This window comes from Heterodontus francisci, chromosome 1 (assembly GCF_036365525.1).
Source record: "Heterodontus francisci isolate sHetFra1 chromosome 1, sHetFra1.hap1, whole genome shotgun sequence".
Classification (NCBI taxonomy): Eukaryota; Metazoa; Chordata; class Chondrichthyes; order Heterodontiformes; family Heterodontidae; genus Heterodontus; species Heterodontus francisci.
In genome coordinates this window covers 180,053,318-180,066,002 of record NC_090371.1, presented here as the reverse complement: position 1 = coordinate 180,066,002, position 12,685 = coordinate 180,053,318, and the positions used below count along the sequence as shown (strand labels likewise).

The window sequence follows — 12,685 nt, the reverse complement described above, 5'->3', positions numbered from 1 at the left end:
ATTCCAATCAGCTGCTGTAACTTTGATAGAAGAGAAAGGCAAACCTTGGAGAAACTGTACAGGTAGCTACTTCTCTGGGGTTTCTGTTGATAATATGGTGGGCAATTGGAGGAACCCCATGGGCAGGATTTTCCCTGTGAGCTTCTGGACCCTGTCGTTAAGCTCAAATGGGGGTCAGAAGCTTGCATTGCATGGGAAACAGTCAATGTGATTTTCCTCGGAGTAACCAATTAATGATTTGTGTCCAATTAAGGACGGCAGGTGGGCTCTAGAAACTAGAGGGCCAAACAGAGACCGTCCAGCTTGATCGTAGCAGCAGGATGCAGTAGAAGGTAAATGAGGGAGAGGGTGCTTCAAAATCGAGGTGCCCTCTCTCCCACCTTTTTAGAGTTTAAATAAAAAATTGCTTTTGCAGCCAGGCCACCAGTATGGGGGTGAGGGTGCGGGGATGGGGGAGGTGGTGTGGTTGGGTGGACTGTGGCAGCTGCTGCACCGAGGCAGGCAGGGAGGGCCTCTAAGTATGCTTGGCACGCTGGCCCCCTGGTTAAACTGGTCCCCACCACCTGTGGGAACCTGGAGGATGACTGATAAATCCTAGTCGACCTCCTTTAATTGGCCTTAAGTGGCCCTTAACAAGCCTGATGGGCTACCTGGTGCATGCGGGTGGGCACCTCTGCCAAGCCTCCCGCCCCATCACCCCCATCCGACTCATCCCACCTCCAGGAAAATGGACCAGAGGCGGGATGGAGCTGGGAACTGGTGCACTGGCTGGCAGTGCTATTTTTAGCAACTGCCCGCCTCTGCTTTTGGCCCCAGCAGGGGCTAAAAATCAAGCCTCTTGTGTATAATGTCAAGTGTCAGATGCAGCTTTTCCAGAATCATAATGTCCTTCTTGTGAGATAATGACCAGAATTGCATGCAGTACTGCAGATAAGGGCACACCAATGTATAGGCTGAATATCACATCTTATTGTTTTCTATTCACCCCAAGATTATATTTGCATTATTTATAACCACTACCATTTGCTATGTAGTTGGTTTCAATAATCAGTCCATCAAAAACCCCAAAGCTTTTGATATGCTGTATACTGTCGATGAAAACCTTTTGGTTTATAGCTTGAACATTCATTCTCCTTCCCTACTCTCATCAATTTGTACTTATTGACACCAAATTTAATTTGCTAACATTCAGACCAATTTCCAATCTCTTAAATCACTTTGTACCCCATCAGTCTACTCCTGATTTGTTTGCAATTCCTCCCACCCTTTCCATCTTTCCTCCCAAATGGCTGCTCCGATTTTGCTTCGCATTTCCTTCTCTGAAATAGCAGATCCTGACTCTCCCCACTTTATTCGCACAGTGCCATTCCCAGCTTCTCTCTTTTGACTCCTTTCCCTCCACATACCTCTTCTTTCTTCCCTGTGAGTTGCTACTATTTCCAGGAAATGATTATGACTATTGCCTTCTTGGGTGGGAATTCCTGTTCTCTCAAGAATTTCTGCCTACAATCTGCAGTGGCTGGAATGACTTCAAACAACAGCAGCACTAGAGCAGAAGTGGCTTTGATGGGAGAGTAACTTGGTCCACTTTGTTAACATATGGACTGGCTCCCAAAATGCTGACTGCCAGTTCTGCAGAGTATTGTGAGGTTGGTGAAATCTAAATCCACAATGCAGTCAAAACTGCAGAATTTAATCTGGGAATATTGTCTTGAATGTAACATCTTTTCTGCTCTTTTCTACAGAATAATACAGTTTGGAAGCCAGATTCCTGCCAAGATTGCAGCTGCCACAGTGATATTGTCCTGTGCAAGGTTACACAATGTCAGAATCCTCAGTGTGATTTTCAGAAGGTAATTATGCAGTTATGTATTGTTAGTACCTTTTGACATGGATGATGAGTAATGATAACCTAGTTTAAGTATATTAGTGGATGATGTTTTTCAGATTTATAGGTACATGCATTACATTATTAGAAATATATTTTATACCTGAATAATGGTGTTTTATTTACAATCATTTATGTTTTTGATATGAGATCTGAAAATTACTCGCTTAAGGGAAATGGAGGAGGAGTCACTGACCTCCATTGCTAACATACCAGATTATCTGGGTTTAGGGCAAGTTCACTTCATTACCATAACATTGTTGGCTTCCAGTGGCTGTATGGTTGCATCTTGGGCACCTGCTAAAGGAAGTGAATGTGAAATGTGGCACTAGCGAGCTACTTGGGGACCAGCTGAGGATACTGGCACTGAAGATTTGAAATTCTTTGCCCTGGACCCCGGGAAGGCCACACTTTCCCCTCTAAACTAATGTGTAGGGTGGGTTCTTTCTGGTGTCCAAATGCCTGGGTGGTAGGCTGGTGGGAGCTAAGGAATTTCCCAGTATGGGAAAGCCCCCTTCCCCTTCTCCTTCTCCCCACCCCTCTCACCCCCGTGAAATCCAACCACCATTTACTCTTAGAGACATATTTCACCTGCCTCTGGCCCTGTGCAAATTAGTAGCCATGTATCATCTAGAAGGAGAACTGAGACTCTGACCTCAATTTGGGACGGGATAGCAGATTAAAAAGCAAGGCCAGAATTTTGCCAGTTATGGTTATTACCCACAAGACACTTGGCCATGGCAATGGCCACAGAATTATTTTTCCATTTAAACTGCTTATTTAACATGGATAAAATAGATGCAGTGTTTGTGTTGTGCCGTGCAATCACCGCATGGATTTCCCTGTACATAAGGTGAAAATCCACGCTGGAGAGAAACTAATATTTATTCAGCAGAGCATAGCTGCCAAAAAAGTGAACTGAAATAGTGCCTTGAGGCAAAACGAGAAACAATGGGCTGAATTTTGTGTGGACCTTGGGGACAGGAATGGAGATAGGGGAGGAGGGGGCATAAAATCAGGATGGGAGATGTCAGACAGGAAGTCCAACGTCGTGATGTCCCATCCTGATTTTGTGCATGGTGGCAAACATGGAGGGCGGAGATCAGAAATCGATGTGATGGGTAGGCAACTAAGGTACTTAAGAGGCCTATTGACAGTGATTTTATTCATAGTTTTAAATTTTATTAAAGGTGCTCGGGAATCATGGTGCTTCAGAGCCTCATCTGGTTGAGGGAGGTGACATGGAGGCAGGAGCTCATTGCTGGCTGCAAGGGGAGGCCACTGGGAGAGGCAGCATCAACTGCCAGGCAGGGTGGAGAAGGGAGGGCATCGTCTGAGGAGTGGGGCATAGGTCCCAGCACTGCGGGGGTGCAATTCTGGGAGGCAACAGGCAAGTGCCACCTTGTCAGTGGAGACAAGTGGGGGAAGGAGGGGAGCTACTGGCAGTAAAGGCCTAGAACTTAGGGAGAGGCCACCTACCATGGGCCTCACTCATCCAGGTTTTGGGGACCCAGTTGAAGAGGAGGTGCAGCAGAGTGGGAGGGAGGTCCAGGCACCTGGAGCGGCACTGCAACGACCTGTGAGCCCACAGGAAGGTCAGCAGCAGCCTCCAGATGGTGGAGAAGGGCACAGAGAGGAAAGTCAGGTGGCTCCCCCATGCAGAAGTAGCTACCCTCCATGGAGGGTCTACCAGTTGGGTCTCCACTACCTGCAGATGTCCAAGAGGCAGTGCCAAAGAAGACTGCACTTCTCCAGGGACGTGCACTTTGATTCAGGATGAGCTGTGCCTCTTGGACATCTGCAGGTAGTGGAGACCCAACTGGTAGACCCTCCATGGAGGGTAGCTTCTTCTGCATGGGGGAGCCACCTGACTTTCCTCCCTGTTCCCTTCTCCACCATCTGGAGGCTGCTGCTGACCTTCCTGTGGGCTCGCAGGTCATTGCAGTGCTGCTCCAGGTGCTGGACCTCCCTCCCACTCTGCTGCACCTCCTCTTCAACTGGGTCCCCAAGAGGCAGTGCCAAAGAAGACTGCGCCTCTCCAGGGAGGCCGTCACTGACGTGCACTTTGATTCAGGATGAGCTGTGCCTCTAGGACATGGTGGAAATCCATTTGTGGATTCCAGTCGTGCTGAAGGTCACCGTGGCACTGAGCTTCTATGCCTCTGGACCATTCCAGGGATTCACAGCGGACATGTGTGGGATCTCTCAGTCGGTGGCCTATCGGTACATTGAGGAGGTTACATGTACCCTTTTAGGAGGGCAGGCAACTAATCTTCCATACGGATCCTAACTCTCAAGCTGAGAGGTCCATCAGGTTCGGGGCCATCACTGGATTCCCCCACGTGGAGACGGTCACCAACTGCATGTATGTGGCCATCAAGGTTCCTGAACATCAGCCAGCAGCTTTCATCAACAGGAAGGGCTTCCCCTTCCTCAGTGAACAACTGGACTGCAACCACTGTAAACGGATCCTGCAGGTCTGTGCTTGCTCCCCGGGAAGTTGTCATGCTGCCTACATTTTGAGGCAGTCCCAGGTACCAGATATTTTCTGGCCACCCGCGCACCTTCAAGGATGTATCCTTGGAGACAAAGGCTACCCATTGAGGATATGACTAGTGACACATGTGAAGAGCCCCTGACTCTTTGCTCACATCTGGGTGGGCACTCCCTCTCCACCCAGCGCACCCTCCTCTGAGGAATTCAATGCCCAAGAGCTGAAGGCTTTAAGAGTTACTCACTTTTGCTGCCCATATGAACTCATTGAGCACTGAATCCATGTCCTTGGGGTGACTGCAGGGCTGCTGACCTCCTCCGCAATCTGTGGTCAGCTCACTTGATCAGGCTTCCAGCTCTCCTCTGCCCAGTCATAGGGAAGAGAATCTCCCCCTTTCCCTGGCAACTTGTAAGGGCACCTGGAGGGAGGCATCACCTAACTGTGGGTCCACCTGGGGTCTACCATTGCTCTGCAGCCTGTCAGGACTCTGGAAATCTTATTTTTGCAGACAGCAATATTAAATGCAGATCTGGCAGCCCTTTAAAAATGGTGGCAGCACCTACCGTGGTGTCAGATGACCACGCCTTCACCTCCGCCCCCGTAATTGGTCAGTCCTTGTGCCTCATTTTCCTTAATTGGCTGGACGCTGCTGGATCGCATGCAGCTGGCTGCTTGTGGCCCTAATCTAAGCTGCACCTACTTCCGGTCCCGATGGCAGGACTGGTGGCTTCATCACAAAGTCTGCCTCAGTGTGTTACCATCCACGCTGACACGCATGAAAAATGTAGAATTGAGCTCTTCATGTGTGGTATTGAGAAGAAGGCATAGTTGGCAGGTATATATTGTATTTTTTGAATGAAAATGCATACATAACAAGAGGTTGCCTGTGCTCATTCTATGTTATATCACAAGATCTTTACCATTTGAACCATCTTAATTCATCCATCCAAAACAACACCAACACTCCCCACTGCTGAATCTGATTGTTTCTTAAACCATCCCATGGTTTTTTTTCCTCCACTACTTTGCCTGGGGTTCATTCGAAGTGATGCTCAGTCTCTGCATGAAGAAGGAACTCCTGATACCAGTCATTAGGTTACCTTTTACTAGTTTAAATCTGTGTTCCCTTATAACCTCTCACTGTTCATCTTAAAGTACTGTTCCAGATTACCCCGTCTACATCAATTTCTATCTTACATACATCTGTAACATTTCAGAATGGTTGGAAATAGGTAATAATGCTGCAGAGAGTTCTGTTCACTGTGTACACTAATCATTTTGATATTGGACCAGAGGCGTGTCAAAATTTGTAAATGATACTACGATAGAAGTCGCAGGAAATAATTCTAAGGACCATACAATTTTTCAAAACTGTTGGGTTGCCCAGGGTTGCAGAAGCTGATGATTGCACCAGTGTGACATTATGTGGCCAAAGGTAAACCTTCATATTTAAATGAACCTGTAAATGTGCAAGCCATCTGCAGTGACAGGCAAAGCTTCTTTCATGTGAATTCACAAGATGCTAGGAGCTGTTGTGATGCATTTATACTTTCAGTACAGTGTCTCAGCTCTATTTCAACAGCAGAGGCATGGCTGCTACGTGACAAGAAATATCCGCTATTATGATTGGCTTGTGGTGTCTTACTTATAAGGTCACCAGTGCTGCAGAGGAGCCCTGCAATGGAGCACACATGAAAATTAAGAATTGAGCAAGCTGTTGAGATGCTCAGATTCTGTGTCTGGATATGTCTGCATTTCCTTTTAGTATGCGCTCAGTACTGTCTTGTGAATTGTTGGTCGTGTGCTTTACATCTTTACAAGTAGGAAAGTTCTAGATGGTGCCAGACAGTGCCATAGAGTCTGATGATGACAATGTTGATGGTGAAGATCTGGCCCAGATGCAGTGACAATGACTGCTGGACAACTGAGAGCCAGACTCATTGGGCTGGATTTTACCAGCCCCTCAACATAATTGGGGGGGGGGGGGGGTAAAATACTTGCGGGGGAGGCCCACAATCCACAATGACGCCGCGAAGAACATGCCACATTTTGCTCGGTGCGACCCCCCCCCCCACCTCCCCGTTGCCTGGCGGCGTGCCTTAATGTTAGTATGTAAATGCATTGTAATTGATTCGAATGAACTTTGCTGGTCCAGGTGGCTGTCCCATGCTGATATTATAGGCACCGGCTGCAACTCGCACACCTCCGGAACTCCATACGGCGTTCCAAGGCAAGATCCCACTGGTGAGGAGTGGGGCGGACTGAAATTATCAGGGCGGGAGAGGGTAGGAGTTAGGAAACCTTTTTTTTTTATTGGCTGTGGGGATGGTGGGAAGGGGTTGAAGGGCGAATGTGACCAGGTTGGTGGGGGGAGGTCGGGTTGGGAATAAGTTGATGTTTGTCCTGTTGGCCTATAAAAAAACCATTGGGGGGGTTGGGAAAGGGCCTCCAGCTTTTGATTACTTTTTTTAGAAAATGAAAACTAGATCCTTACCATAAGTAGCTCAAAATTCTCTCGACACAACCCACATTAGGATGCAAATAATTTGTAATTGTAACACTTGATCAACATAATTTTACACGGCCAGCATTATGTTTTACTGAAATCCTGCCACCACCATGCTATTCCATTACTTTGCATGCCAATAAAGGCCTGCTCAGGTCACAAAAAGAAAATCCGACCCGAGCCCGACAGAACCACATCGGACATGAGCCCGACCTGGCCCGAGTCCTTCCATTTTTTCCCACACCCGACCCGACCCGACCCGACCCAAGCCCGATCCGAGCCTGACCCAACCACCGGAATGTTCCCTTTACCTACCTTCCAACTCCCAATCTGCAGGAAGCTGCAGCATGAGCGTGATGACGTCATAGAGTCGCTCAGTGCGCAGACTCAGAGTTTCCCTCCTTGACGTCCCGGACTCCCAGTTCAAGTAGGCTTTTCAACTTTTGACACTTACCATCAGAGCAAAATGCAATTCTTGCTATGTGTGTCCGACCCAGACCCGGCTTGACCCAACCTGAGCCCGAAAGCCGGACCCGGAAGAGCGACCCGACCTGACCCGAACCCGACACATGTCGCCGGGTCCCATTGGGTTCGGGTCCGGTAACAGGCCTTTACATGCCAAATCCATTGCTTATTAGGAATTGAAAATGTATCTAGAATTTGTAATAAAAGCTGTGTAAAGAGGTAATTTAAAAGCTGTTGCTGAAGATATCATTACTGTTACATAACTATTGGCTCTTAATTGTAAAAATAAAAGCATCATTCTATTTTTCGATTTTATGTAAAATATTTTATAACTCATGTTTTGTTCTTCGCATTATAAGGGGGAAGTCTTCAAAATAAGTCCAGATAGATGCTGTCCTGAGTGTGCTTTGAGGACCCATAACTTCTGTGAATATGAAGGACAGATTCATGGGGTAAATGGCCTCTTGTTTTCAGATCTGTAAAACAAAAATCGAGTTGAACAGCAGAATATATTTAAAATATGTATTACACTTGATGTTATTCCATTTGTGTCCATTCATAACCATCCTGCCAACAAGTGGAAACAATCTATTGCTGTGTATCATAACCATTCATAATCTTGAATACCATTTTTGCACTGCCCTTTAACCTTGTCAGCTCTCATGTAAATAGCCCTAACTTCTCAAGACTCCCTTCGTAATTGTAAGCCATTGTCTATGGTAACATTCATGAGTAATAACAATGACTTGTGTTCATATGGAGAATTTTACATTTGAGGCATTGGGGGACTGGGTCTGCAAGGTCAGGGGTGATCGATAAGCAGAATTTGTTGCATATTAGGATCTGGACAGCAGCAGAGTTTTGCTTGAGCTGATCATTATGGAGGGTGAAGGATGGGAGGCTAACTAGGAGAGCATTGGAAAAATCAAATCTAGAGATGACACAACCATGGATAAGCATTGCAGCAGCAGTTAGGCTAAGGTAGGGGCTGAGCCAGGAAATGTTACAGAGGTGGGAATAGGTAGCCTTTTTGATGCAGAGGATATGTGGGCAGAAGCTCAGCTCAGGATTGAACACCATGTTGACTTTGCAAACAGTCTGGTGGCTGAGGAAGGGGATGGAATTGGTGGTGAGGAATGGAGTTTGTGATGGAGCCCAAAGCTGGAGGAAATTGCAGCTTGTCCAAGACTGAATGTCAGATAGCAAGTCTGGAAACAACTCCAGTGGAGGGGTCGAGAGAGTTGGTGTGAAGGTTGAGCTGTTGCAATACATGTGCAAGTTGTTCTTATGTCTGCGAATGAAGTCACCAAAGGGCAGCATAAAGAGTCTAGTGGATTCACACTGCACCTTTTCAGTTGCTTTTACATTTTCCTTTCAGTGCGGAAAAAGTGAAAGAAATACTAGCATACTTTCATCACCTCAGGATGTCCCAAAGTGGAGCAGCCAATTAAGTATCTTTGAAGTGTATTCACTGCTTTATTGTTAAAATACAGCACCCAATTTGCACACAGCAAGATCCCACAAATAGCAATGAGATAATAACCATAAAATCTGTTCCAGTTATATTGGTTGAGTGATAAATATTGGTCTGGACATGAGGGAGAACTCCCCTGCTTTTTTATTCTTTCATGGTATGTGAGCATCGCTGGCCAGGGCAGCATTTGTTGGCCATCCCTAATTGCCCTTGAGAAGGTGGTAGAGAGTCGCTTCTTGAAGCACTGCAGTCCATCTGTTGTTAGGAAGGCAGTTCCAGAATTTTCACCCAGTGACGGTGAAGGAATGACGATATAGTTCCAGGTCAGGATGGTGTGTGGCTTGGAGGGGAACTTGCAGGTGATGGTATTCCCATGCATCTGCTGCCCTTGACCCTCTAGGTGGTAGAGGTCGTGATTTTGGAAGGTGCTGTCAAAGGAGCCGTGGTGAGTTGCTGCAGTACATCTTGTAGATGGTACACACTGCTGCCACTGTGCATTGGCAGTGGAGGGACTGAATGTTAAGGTGGTGGATGGGGTGCCGATCAAGAGTGCTACTTTGTCCTGGATGGAGTTGAGCTTCTTGAGTGTTGTTGGAGCTGCACTCATCCAGGCAAGTGGAGAGTATTCCATCACATTCCTGACTTGTGCCTTGTAGATGGTGGACAGGCTTTGGGGAGACAGGATAAATGTCAAGGGGAGATGGTTATTGCCTGGCACTTATGTAGCGCGAATGTTACTTGCCAATTATCAGCCCAAGCCTGAATGTTGTCCAGTTCTTGCTGCATGTGGACATGGACTGTTTCAGTATCTGAGGAGTCGCGAATGGTACTGATGAAAGGTCATTGACTTATGTTTTTCTATCCACAGATGCTGCCTGACCTGCTGAGTATTTCCGGCATTTTCTGTTTTTATTTGTGATGAATATGAGACAGAGCTTCTTATTTACTTGCAGTAGCTCAATAACAAGCAAGCAGAAACCACAATGGTAAACAGAACAGATACCATGGATAATGAAGTAAATGGTGCTGACTGGTGTATTGCAGGAAGTAAATCACAATAAGGGATTACACAACAATGTAACTCCTTGCTATGCAACTTGTTATAAAATATGATGCCTAACATGTATTCCACTTACACAGTATTGTTTTACTTTTTGGTTAGTTTGTTGTCATTTTTCAACACACCTATCTCTTAAATATGGAGTGAAATGGGTGAGTCACATTCTGCGCTGTCACTTTTATGACATAGCAAACTCGAGCATTGTAGGCATTTCACAGTTACATGTTCTGCCACATGACTTTAATACATCTTCATAAGATGTGAAAGTGAGTCTAAATCACTGCTTTGGGCTCCACTCGTTATAAAATTATTTAAAAAAAGACTTGAATAAAAAATATCATGAAAAGGACATCAAAATGGGGAGAGAGGAGCCTACTCCTGGAGCATGGCTAGGAGAGCTTCACTGTACTAGAAAAACACAGGACTTCAACAAATGTATAAATATCAGTGAGTGTCATTTTCAACGAATAGATACCAGATATTTATTGTAATTTAGAGGTAATGGTGACTCCTGCTTCATGCTTTTTTTCTTGCAGCATGAGACAGAGTGGATGACTACAGGGTGTACTGTTTGCTCTTGCATCAACAAGAAAGTTGAATGTGGCTTAAAATATTGTCCGCTCATTTCCTGTGGGAGAGGGGAAATTAAATACACTCCAGATGGAGACTGCTGTCCAAAATGTGTCAAGACCGGAGGTAAGACATCAAATTTTACTGCTCACTTTGTGTTTCTGTTGCGGGTTAAATGCGACATAGAAACAAAGAAAATGTATGGCACAGAAATAGGCCATTTGGCCCTTCATGTCTGCGTCATGTTGTCATGTTTGTTTCACCATTTACTTCATTGTTTGTTCTTAATTCATGAGTGAAAGCAAAGAATCATTAATATGTGAGGGATGGATGCATGAAAAAATTATCAAAAGATTACAGACCTTGAGTTGCACTATCTGATCTTTTCTTTGCGTGCTTTAATAGTCACCTTGGCTGATTTCATAGCAGTCTTGCCTCTGAGTTAGATGATTATCTATTCAAACCCCACTCAGAACTTGAGCACATAATCTAGACCAGGATTGTCCAACCTTTTCGGACGGAGAGCTGCATTAAGATTTTTGCTTGGCCCGTGGGGCTGGTGAGCAAATTTCAAAAGATAAAGGCATTAAAAATTTATCTTACCAATAAAAACAACAACAAATGTGCATTTTTGTGAAGAAGCTTTAAATGAGAAGACTAATTTATTGACTTACTTTCTCGTCACTATATTGAAAACTGATTTGGTGACATACCTGTCATTGTTTTTGCTTGCATAAGTGGTCAGTCTCTGCCTGCACACTTGATGTAGCGATGCAGAGCATTTTGGACAGATATCCATCTGTCTCTCTCTCTGTCTCTCCTTGTGTTCCCCCCTCTTTGTGTCATCCTTGCTTTCTCTGTTAGCCCCCCTCACCGTGCCCCTCTCTGTCCCCACGTCCCACCCTCCCACTCTGTCCCACCACCCCTCTCTCTCTGGCCCACTGCCCCCCCTCTCTCTGTTTCCCCTGTGTCTCTGTTTCCCCTCTGTCTCTGTTTCTCCTCTGTCTCTGTTTCCTCTCTCTCTCTGTTTCCCCTCTCTCTCTCTGTTCCCCCTCTTCCTCTCTGTTTCCCCCCTCTCTCTGTTTCCCCCCTCTCTCTCTTTCCCCCCTTTCTCTTCCCCTCTCTTTCTGTTTCCCCCTCTCTCGCTCTGTCCCCCTCTCTCTGTCCCCCTCTCTCTCTCTGTCCCCCTCTCTTTCTCTGTCCACCCCTCTCTCTGTTTTCCCCCTCCCCTGTTCCCCTCTCTCTGTTTTCCCCCTCCCCTGTTCCCCTCTCTCTGTTTTCCACCCCTGCGTCCCACCTTTCTGTGACATTTGCAATGCGCAGGAGGGCTCAGCGCAGCGGTTTTGTGATTGTTCAGTTTGTTTAAAAACATCGCGCTGAGTTTCACAGCTGAAGCAGGAATGTGCTTCCCAACGTCTGACAAATTCAGGGTTTTCCCGCAGGCTTCTAAAAAAAGTCGTAAAACCCCTAATCTGCCCGATGTTGGGAAGCACGTTCCTGCTTCAGCAGCTGTCACCTGTGAAACTGACAGCGTGATGTTTCTTAAAAGGCTGCTCTGCAAGAAGAAGACCAAGGGAAATTTCCCATCTCCAGCCATGGCGAGGATGAGGAATGGCCCCGGGTACAGTTTGCATCTGCGGGCCGGATGGAAACTTTTGGCGGGCCGTATGTTGGACAACCCTAATCTAGACAGACACTTCTGTGCAATACTGAGGGAATGCTGTATTGTTGGAGGTCCCACCTTTTGGATGAGACATTATATCTGTTGTGCTTTTTCTCTTTGTTTCTTAACACAAACACAATCAAACAAGTTGGTAAATAACAAATGGGGTTCTTTATACAGAAGAGCTCGTTACGTGTGCTGTCGACTGACTAACACCAACACTACAACAACTGAATCACCTGATAGACGACATCATTTCCTATGATGACGTATGTCTAATCTATTTACGTATTCGAACGTATGCTCACGTACATTCAGTACAAAGTCATATTAGAACAAAAATGCCCAACAACAGCAATATCATCTGCAATGCAGACACAACCAGAAACATGCTCAGTGACTGCTCATGTGCTGCTGGAAGATGTCCTGGCTTACTGGCAAATCAAATGGCAGACGTAGAACATCTTCCGAATGGAGTTCTGAAAGTTGTCAACTCCTGCAACTCTGCAGGCAGGTGAACTGACCAATACCCATGTTTTGCATCAAGTTCAGAGAAATACTTGGC

At 46.1% G+C, this 12,685-nt stretch overlaps 1 protein-coding gene across 3 annotated transcripts in view; it reads left to right on the top strand.

Moving 5' to 3' along the window:
- Positions 1 to 12,685, top strand: part of fras1 (Fraser extracellular matrix complex subunit 1) — a 617,312-nt gene that overhangs the window by 242,183 nt on the left and 362,444 nt on the right. For all 3 annotated transcript variants that reach the window (XM_068039139.1, XM_068039130.1, XM_068039149.1), the window contains exons 3-5: positions 1,746 to 1,853; positions 7,713 to 7,805; positions 10,424 to 10,583. In XM_068039139.1, coding sequence (XP_067895240.1) covers positions 1,746 to 1,853; positions 7,713 to 7,805; positions 10,424 to 10,583 — 361 coding nt within the window. The remainder of the gene's footprint in view (positions 1 to 1,745; positions 1,854 to 7,712; positions 7,806 to 10,423; positions 10,584 to 12,685) is intronic.